At 34.3% G+C, this 11,092-nt stretch overlaps 1 protein-coding gene across 1 annotated transcript; it reads left to right on the forward strand.

Annotated features, from left to right (window-relative positions):
• The first annotated feature begins 6,093 nt into the window (after positions 1 to 6,093).
• Positions 6,094 to 10,515, forward strand: MS3_00001067 (uncharacterized protein). Its single transcript, XM_051208579.1, has 2 exons — positions 6,094 to 7,731; positions 9,073 to 10,515. Exon 2 carries the CDS (start codon positions 9,098 to 9,100, stop codon positions 9,548 to 9,550), a length of 453 nt encoding a protein of 150 aa, XP_051070285.1. The 5' UTR covers positions 6,094 to 7,731; positions 9,073 to 9,097; the 3' UTR covers positions 9,551 to 10,515.
• Positions 10,516 to 11,092: the final 577 nt, after the last annotated feature.

Genomic DNA, 11,092 nt, shown 5'->3' on the forward strand with positions numbered 1-11,092 from the left:
TTTTGTTAATAAGGTCACCCTTATCTTGGTACTTGAAATCTTAAAAAAATTGACCTACAATAGTATAAAACTAATAAACATAATGTTGTAAATAATCGTATTTTATGAATTTCTAATAGAATGTTTACTCATAACATGGTACTAACAATTTAAGTACATACAATTAGTCTAATGACATGTTACATATATACTAAATATATTGTAATGAAGGAGAATACAGGTAAGGACAAACGAATCATACTTGGCACGAGAATACAGAGTTACTTGATGAAATAGAAAAACCATACTTTAATATCGATAATGCAATGAGAAGACGAAGATTATCAGAACTATGTGAAATATTAGCGCAATACATTTCGAACAATCTGGTCACACATATACTTGTTAAGAGCATTTATATATAAAAATAAAAGGTCAACTAGACAGGAAACGGGGTAAGAGGAGATAAGGATAATGATAAGAGTAATAATAATAATAATGTGAACACAATTTGAAACCTAATCACTCTGGATAATAAGTCAATATTACCAGGGTAGGTTTAAGGTAAGAACAAACTGTTTTTGAACACATAAAGGGGGTTTGAATTTTCGTATGGCTAAGGCTTCAATGAACCTTAGTATACGCCCTTTTACACTTTTATACAGCACTACAAAAGCTGAATTTAGATCAATCTTGTGACCTGTTTCAATTATATGTTTAGCAATAGAGGATGATGGATGTTTATCCTCTGCTCTTATCGGTTCACTTGATTGTATTTGTTTCTGAAGCCATTTGGGTACATGTTCACTCACCCTAATGTTGAGATCACGATTACTCCTCCCTATGTATGTGTGACCACACACACATTTAAATTGGTAAACACAGTGGGATGTGACGCAATCGTTTCCATGTACTTTAGGTTTTGAATGAAGCATGCACCTTGTTCTTTCTTTGATGATGACCTTTGCTGCGCAATAGGTTTTATTGATGACTGCTTTAAGTCGTTGTTTCAGTAAAAGGCTATTTGAATCACCTCTGAATGGTAAGGTGATGTAGACAGGCTTTTTCTCTACCGAGGCTACAGTAGGTCTCGCTGAACCATGGACTTTCCATCTATTTATGAATTTCAGAGGATAGCCATTTTCTATTAACGTTTTATTTAACAACTTTACATCATCATCAATGGCGTCATTGGTACAAATACGGTCGAGTCTGTTGAAAAGACACCTTATCAAACCACGTTTGTATTGCACAGGGCAATAACTATAATAACTAAGATATTGACCTGTCCACGTTGGTTTTCTAAAAATAGATCGCTTTACTGAACCATCTTCTCGTCTACTCAGGAGTATATCTAGGAAGGGAAGCTGATCGTTTTCTCTTCTTCACATGAGAGACTAATATGGTTTTGGAGAGTGTTGAGTTTATTTAATAAACCGTACATATCCTCTTTTTCTCACAAACAACTAAGATATCGTCCACATATCTCTTATAAAGTGACATGTTCCCGATTAATTCATCAGTCTGATTTTCAACATGTGCCATGAACACATCTGCTAGTAATGGTCCTAGCGGACTACCCATAGCAACTCCATCAATCTGACGAAAGTATTCACCTTCAAAAGTGAACTGAACTTTGTCAGTACATAGTAATAGTAAATCTTTAAGAAGTTTTACAGGTACACGTGATTGAAAATTGTTTTCAGATATGTAATCACATAATATATCAATCGTTTTCTTAAAGGTACATTTGTAAACAAGGAATTTACATCAAATGAACACATTGTCTTTTCCTTGATATTAATGTCATCTAAATGATCAACCAGTTCAAAAGAATCCTTTAGAGAATACTTACATAGATGTCTTCGAATAGGATCCAACAACTTTGCTAACCATTTAGCCAGATTATGTGTAGGTGATCTGCACATTGATAGAATTGGACGTAAAGGAACATCAGGTTTGTGAATTTTAGGCAGTCCATATAAATGAGGGTACTCGGAACCCATAGGTTTTAGAAAGTTAAATTCCTCTTTATTAATAATATTCATGAGTAGCAATTTTTCTAGGTTTGAATTTACTCTTCTTTCTAGTTTGCTGATACCTCCAAATTCAACATCAGGCATAAATTTACTGTCATCACTAAGGATAGATAACATCTTACTTTTATATTCACATTTATTCATGATAACTACGCCTGATCCTTTATCAGGTTTTAACAAGACAATATCAGAGTTTGATCGTAGTTCTTTTAATGATTTAAAGTGCTGAGAAGTTAATATGCTTCTCTGCTTCGGGCCAACACTATGAAATTGGTGTGCTATATCCACTAGTTTAGCTTTACACCAGCTTTGATTATTTGAAGACGTAGGGGTTAGAGTACTCAGTTGATCATATAGATTTTCAAACTGGGCATTTATTTCCAATTCAGACATTTGCGTTATAGGGACGGAGAAATTAAAACCAAGAGAAAGGGCTTCCTTTTCATTAGCAGATAATACAATGGAGGATAAATTAGTGACATACTTTTCAGGATTTACTGGGAATAAATTAACTTGATTAGTAATAATACAAGATTTTTCGAGCTTATTACTAATCCTTTCCTTTGTTTTCGAAATGACATTACTGCAAAAGTTGGTGAATTTAATATGGCAGACTATAGATATTTCATTTAATATAGGCAATGCTTGAGTGTGTAATTCAATTAAATTGATCAGTTTGTCTTGGCACTTATCTATATATGATTTCGACAATCGAATAAGATTTGAAATATTTGGTTGTAATTTACTTGAACGTAAATTCTTGTATAGTTGATTTGGGAATATGTGACTCGTCAAACAAGATTTGTAGAAGTTCAGTTTCACGCGTTCCGATACAATTTTACATTTAAGGTTGACAAGTTCATCTAACCTTTTGATAGTATGTGCAGGGAGTCTTCTTTTAAGAAATTTAAAACAATTAGTCCCTTTGATAAATTTCGATAATGCAATGAGAAGACGAAGATTATCAGAACTATGTGAAATATTAGCGCAATACATTTCGAACAATCTGGTCACACATATACTTGTTAAGAGCATTTATATATAAAAATAAAAGGTCAACTAGACAGGAAACGGGGTAAGAGGAGATAAGGATAATGATAAGAGTAATAATAATAATAATGTGAACACAATTTGAAACCTAATCACTCTGGATAATAAGTCAATATTACCAGGGTAGGTTTAAGGTAAGAACAAACTGTTTTTGAACACATAAAGGGGTTTGAATTTTCGTATGGCTAAGGCTTCAATGAACCTTAGTATACGCCCTTTTACACTTTTATACAGCACTACAAAAGCTGAATTTAGATCAATCTTGTGACCTGTTTCAATTATATGTTTAGCAATAGAGGATGATGGATGTTTATCCTCTGCTCTTATCGGTTCACTTGATTGTATTTGTTTCTGAAGCCATTTGGGTACATGTTCACTCACCCTAATGTTGAGATCACGATTACTCCTCCCTATGTATGTGTGACCACACACACATTTAAATTGGTAAACACAGTGGGATGTGACGCAATCGTTTCCATGTACTTTAGGTTTTGAATGAAGCATGCACCTTGTTCTTTCTTTGATGATGACCTTTGCTGCGCAATAGGTTTTATTGATGACTGCTTTAAGTCGTTGTTTCAGTAAAAGGCTATTTGAATCACCTCTGAATGGTAAGGTGATGTAGACAGGCTTTTTCTCTACCGAGGCTACAGTAGGTCTCGCTGAACCATGGACTTTCCATCTAATAATTAATTTACATAATGTTCATTAATTGTCTCAGACTTTATTGTCCCTGTATTGCCATACCAATTGCTTTCTGTTTCCGTTCTTTCCTCCTCAATCTTCTTAAACTTTTGTTGTCAGACATTCTATTCCTGACTCGCGTAATATACTACTTATGTCAATATAGGTAGCACACTTTACAATGCGACTTATCGAAACTAGTGTGATTCACTTGGTATTGTTTTACTTGAATCCTCCCATTGATGTTTACGACTGAAATTGTTCAGTCTTGTTGGCATATGTGCACACTGTGCTTATTGCCTCGATATTGCATTGATTTACAAGCATTATATGCAAAGATGGATAGTGGCTAGCAGCGGAATCCAGGACGCGCGTTTCGTCCTATCTTTGCTTATAATGCTTGGAAATGAATGCAATATCGAGGAAATACGCACAGTGTGCACATATGCCAATAAGAGACTGATCAATTTCAGTCGTAAACATCAATGGGAAGATTCAAGTAAAACAATAGAAAGTGAATAAAACTTCACCCCATTGCACAAGCAAGTGGCTATCGGGGCTCAGTAGCTAAGCGGATAACGCGATGGCATTTGAAGTGAATGGTACTGGGTTCGAGGCCCGGAGTAAACACCGACTCCGAGATGTAGGTACATCCAGCTGACGAGTCCGAAATAGTACGAAACGCCCGTCCTGGATTCCACTGCTAGCCACCATCCATCTTTGCTTATAATAAGTTAATGATTTACTTTTGTAGCAGGTGATATATTTAAATATATACGTACATCTATATGAATAAACGAAATAGTTTTCAGTTAGAACTAATGATTATATGAATACTATCTAGTGTGAATGTTTCACACGCAAGGTGAATTTTTATACTGGATAAGCCTTTGTCGTTAAATATATATAGTAAGCATAATTTGGGCTTATAACATGTAATAATCACTGAATTGTAAGAATGCTTTTGGAAGGTTACCTCACACTTTATGAATATTTTAAATGAATATATTCAATTCATGACACGCGGATAATTAATTTGGTTTGAAGAATCGGTACTATAATAGAGATGTTATCAACTGAAAAGAATATATTACAGCTGAATAAAATAAAATGTTACATAAATCTTAACAAGCTTTAGTAGAATGATAAAGTGATACGATGCCCACCGTATTTCATAGAGACTTATTCAGTTAACAGTGTCATTATATTGCATGGACTATGCACGCAAATGCTAACACAGTGACTGTATCCAATGCCACCAACTAGTAGATTGAGATTCCTTCTTTAAAGGATTTATGAGTACCGTCAATTCCTGTGATGTTTGTAAACCGGCAAGTTATTTTCTTCTGATTGTATTGACAAAAGGAAAAGCATTACAGAGTCTGTGCTTTGTCTCCCAGCTTGATGTTGTACACTGCGAAGTGACCAAAACTACCCATTCAGTCAACATTATGAAAACTATTGAAGAAACATGGAAGTTTAGACTATTTGAACACACGCCAATGCATACTGCAGACCTACCGTGCGATGATTCGCTTTCATAATGTTCCGTAGGCACGATCGGTTATTACCATGGGTTTTGTTCGTGAATAACGCGTAGTAAATCATGGTTATGAGTGACTGACTGACCATCTTGTTACAGTGATCAACCCATCCTAGCTAGTAAGTGGACATTCTCAAGATCATGTTAGCGTCGATCAAAGGTCGTCCAAAAATTGTAGTTTCACCAATGTAGTTCCAATAGCGACAATCTTAATCTGTTTATACCAGCATTTTAATATCACAGTTAGTTCATCAAAAGTCATTCACTTTTATCGCCTATTGGTATATGTGCATCCTGTACGGATTGCTTCGATATTACTTCAAGTCACAAGCATTCTAAGCTTGGATGGATGATGGCTAGTGGTGGAATCCAGTTTGATGCACGTTTCTTCCTATTTGGGACAGATCAGCTGGATATACCTGCATCCGAGAGTTCACGTTCACTCCGGGACTGATCGATTTCAGTCTTGAACATCAATGGGAAGTTTCAAACAAATAATACAAAATAAATTTATACTTCATGCCATTGCAGAAACAAGTGGTTATCAGGAATCAGTAGCAAATTGGTTAACGACATGGCGAACGGTGCTGAGTTCGAATCCCTGAGTCAACATCAACTTTCGGATGCAGGTACATCCAGCTAACCAGTGACAAATAGGACGAAACACACATCAAACTGGATCTAACTGCTAGCCATCATCCACCGTTTTTATCTTTAATTTATACAAACTTAAATGTGAAGCTTTTATTAAGATGCCCAAAGATTAAGTCTAAAAGTTAATTTCCTCCAATGCCTATAAAATTTTATCATATTTCAATTGATGTTCTTAACCTGCACATAAACATTTTAGATGAGACTATATTTATGGACAACCTGTGAGCGACGGTAGAGTAACCTTGAGAGTGTCCACCTAATAACTAGGACCAAATGAGGGTTGTAAACCAGTGTGATGAATTAGAACTATGATTTACAGTTGATGGTTAAGGCAAGGAGTTAGATTTACGGTTTTCATCACGAACTAACATAAGCTAAAATGCCAAAACTCCACTCATTCAAATGGATGAGTGAATTTCACGCCAAAATCCGAGCCTTTTTACCTTGTATCTGATTGGTTCGTCCATAAATAATTATAGTCTCGCCTGATTGGACTGTATATACATGGAACCAATTATTATAATAAGTGCATTGGTTTTATGTGGTATAATGTAATGGGAAAGTTTGGAGAACACCTATTATCGGTTATTTAATTACATAGTATACACAGGTCAGAAGACTTCTTTATGTTTCACCGCATCGATTTCAGTGTTTTATAACAGACATAATATCAACTACAACTCAATATTCAGGTAACAATCCATGCGCTCAGCTAACCTTGTGTATGTTATGGTTATTGATATTAGATAACATCGAATAGCTTAGTTGGAGTGAGTCTTGGATTTTTAACATTATGGTCCAAACTTTAGAATAGTAATTGGTGTGTACAGGGGAACAAGAAGCCCTGACAAACTACGAAAGCAATTTTTCGGGACGTTATTTCATTTTATGCAAAGCTTGTAAAACACTAACATTTATTTTTGTCCCTAATCTATTCTACGTTACATAAGCTTTCGTTTGATGTGTGATTCATTGCCATACCCTTATCTGTTCCGAAGCAATAGTAATTTAAACATATTTTGCACCCTATTTTCTACTCTAATTCCCAGCTTTGGACATAGTTGTATTTTTCCTAATTATTGTACGTTGTTGTTGGGTTAGTCACCTATTTATTCATGTACCTTTTACACTAATCTGAAATCAGGATATCGAGAGTAGATCGAGTAGTGTTCCAGTTGACTTGTTACTATAACATTCAATATTGACATTTGGTAATAAACAATAATTAATCAATGCTATCTGTCATATTATTGGCGTAGAATGAAAAACCTTAAAACAATGTTCCAATAAGCCTATAGTAAATTAGGAGTACATTGTAGCGAAGCTTGAAATGAAACAAATTTAACTTGTTAAATTTATTACTTAACATACTCTCATCATGCTTTTATCTATCATCTTTTGTATCTATACTGAACTATCCCATGAGGGTTTGACGTGGTTGGCATTTACATTATGATTGCGCAACGTGATAAATGGACTCTTAGAATTAAAGCCATTTGCTTCATACTCATTGCCCTTTTCATCATATGGTTGATCAACATCTCACTAAGTTTACTCTATCATGGTATATACAATGAAAGTTACACATTCTTATCAGAGAACATGGAACTGATTGATGGGAATATATTTGCTTCAAACTCTTCAGAGTTCAACCTGGCTATGAAATTGCACAAAATGTATTCTACTATTAATGAAACTTCCATTCAAAATCACCCTCTGAGATTTGATGTAGAAGAAAACAGACTGAAGAGATTATATGACTCGTTAAGTAAAAATAATTCAGTAAGTTGACCATTGAAATAAAAAAGTAGAACTTTATTTTGGCTCTAAATAGATAGGTACTATTTCTATTTATTCAGCTTTTTGAATATACTGTTGTATTTGAGATGATGAAAAAGATTTGTAGCTCAGGTGAATGATTTGGGTGGAGTTTTGTTCTCTGAGCTGGATGATTTGGTTACAGAGCTTTCATTGTTCTTCTGAACAATATCATCAGTACAAATTTCAGGTATAAGTGGAGTGTTCGAATTTCTCTACATATGACTCACAGCTTATCCTGTCGAACTCGATGTTGATTGATTGTCATTGACCCTTATCCTGTCATTGCCTACTTCTTTAATTTGGTTTTATCTGCCATTAATTTGATTCTTGATCCTATATTTGTCCATGATTATTCTAATTGGTCGATAGTTTTGATAGATTTCAATGTGTTTGTTGATTGCTGCTTGAACTGAGTGTCAAGCTTCTAAAAACTCTCTGGTACTTTTAGAATTCTCTCTCCAATATCTCAACGTTTTTCCAGTCGAATGTGTGTCCACAGTTGTTCAAGTTCATTGTTGTAACCGAGAATATGTCATGGAATTCGTTATTTTGCTTTTTATTTTCACTAAGTCTTGGATGCATTCTGCTGAGACGAATGCAAATGATCTCGACATAGTTCAGAAGATTTCTTTTAACCGGGTTGGTGTATATGGAAGATCCACATAAGAGAGTTGGAAGACCCTGATTACAAACCGAGTGTGGCTCCCTAAGCAAAACACCTGCCTCGGTTTGGGCATCCGGGAAGTATCATAACCCACACACAAATCAAGTGACTCGTGTGGTGCAAATGTATTCGTCGCCCCATTGCACCAATATTTATGTTCGAATAAATAAAATATAGACTTCAGTATGATGTTTATTCAAGATACGATATTCTTGCATTAAATTGACGTAACCTATTTTCAGCATGACATGCAATGTGCGACTTTGTTATAATTACATATATGTGACTTTTTTACTAACTTATGTTCAAATATCTGTGCAAATCAATATATAAATGAGTTCATTTTCTATTCGAGTTGTCGTCGTGTTTTAGAGTTAGTAAATCTTTGCTTGTATCAGCCTTCCGTGTTCTTACTTTTTCGTCGTGGAAATTGTAGTGGTTCCTTCTTTTGAGTATAAGTAATAACTGATGCGGATATGACAAGTGGTGACGGTGATTTCGGATAACAAACAGCCATAACAATTGAACTATCTAGTTCCAGTTATAACTCAGTCAACTCTATTTGCCCTCAAATTTTGTTTTTGGTTATAAATAAACTTTCGCTCTTTATTAAATCATGTTTACAATAAATGCTGCAGTTACAAAATGTAAGAAATAAAATCAATGCTTCAATTTGATGAAGATGTGGTTATTAAATCCCGTTTAACGCTTATCAATATACTGAAGGAATACATGCTCAAACAATTAAATCCGGAATCCAACTCAAAAATTATAGATCTATTTAACGAGAAAACTGATACATTTACTACAGCAATAAGAAACCATTTTGTGTTAGAAGAGATCAACAAATTCTTTAATAAGATAAACTCCACCCAATGTTCAAATGTTCTTTTATCAGGTTCCACACATTCTAAGTATCTAATCACATCAAATGAAATCGAAAATCATTATGGCACAAATGTTTCAAATGAATCAATTTCTGGTCAAATTTCTTATGATGTTATATGGGATGCTGATGATCGTAATGATTCATTAATTTCTAATGAATCTAATGATATCATATTTTACGTTGCTTGTTCTCACAATGTATTTGTTTCTAATAAAGATATTGTCTAATGCGAAATAAGGATCTAACACTGATATATAAAAATGTTTATTAAAAAAACAATGAGATTAAATGATAATGGTCTTTATAGGTTTACTATGTAACTCCATTTTGGAGTATTTTACAGCGATCTCTCTCTTCTATGCAAACTGAGACTACCTACCGAACTACTGAAACCCTCAAGTTGATTAACAGCGGTTTCATCTCTTGATTGTACCACTCCATCTAGAATTATCAATAAGCTACCATTTCTATTCCAATTGTTCAACGTCACAATTCAAGATATCTTAACATAATTTGGGGAAAAATACGTAATTATCAGTCAGCTACACCGTTGCTGCTACCTTGATATGGTGGTCGAGCTTGCTTATCTTGATGAACCAACCTAGCTTTCTGTGGTATGGATCAAATTACATTTGAAAATGGACAATATTTTACACATAATAACAATTCTGATATTTTTCATGAACACAATTTCATATGGAATGATTATGGAGCAACATAATGCTGTACACTATTCACAAATGATTGTAATATGGTGATGGAGGCACCAAGTAGATTATTTATTTAAACACATAAGCATTGGTACAAGGAGGCACCAAGTAGATATGCGCCACGTAAATCATTCAAATTTTGTGAGGGCTGTGATACTGGCCGGATGCCCAAACCGAAGCAGGTGGTTTTCTTAGGGGCCACACCTCGAGCCTTTGACCTAAAGGTCTGACCCACAAGGTAGTGGAGCATCGTGAGGAGATGGAGTCCCATGGTAGCCGGTGACCAACGATTGGTTCATACTCCATTTGTTCCTTCAGGATACTGGAGCCCATGTACACCATTGGGATGGAAAGATGGCGTGAAGCTGATGCACTTATTTTAACAAAAGATGAACAACCAAATGGAATTCGACCAAATGGACAATTATGGTTTAGTCTAACACATGAATCTTCTAAACATATATCATTGGCAAACACACTAGAAAATGAAGTGAGACATATTGTACAACTTATAATATAGAATAACTAAAAAGTAATAATGATAATATAGTGATTCAGTTTATAGATAATGATTCTTAAAATAGTTTAATAACACTTCATTATTACAAATTAAACTAATAGTGGAAAACGTCAACAGCAGTTTGTATTAGTTTAATTTGTTTATAGAAATAGGAAAAGCTCTATTGAAAACTCTTTCATTGATCATCCAATATTCTTTTTGTATACACATTTATCTATTGACTTGTATACATTCTATGATGGTTTATATTATTCCATTGATTTACAATGAATGTTTCAATAATCTGATAAAGAAATATGAAATTGACAACAGATCTATTCAGGAAATTAAGATCTACTACATATATTGTTATGAAAGTTATCAATGTGAACAAGATATAATGGCGTTCACTCATACCAATGCATCCCATCCCTTATTAGGCGCCATGATTAAGTACCATTAAGCAAATTCAAATGAATTAACTCTTAACTTTGAGTTATCCAATTAGTTTCAATTACTGAATGAAATGTCTTCAAGCCAAGAATATCAACATGTTAATA

This window comes from Schistosoma haematobium, chromosome ZW (assembly GCF_000699445.3).
Source record: "Schistosoma haematobium chromosome ZW, whole genome shotgun sequence".
NCBI classification, from domain to species: Eukaryota; Metazoa; Platyhelminthes; class Trematoda; order Strigeidida; family Schistosomatidae; genus Schistosoma; species Schistosoma haematobium.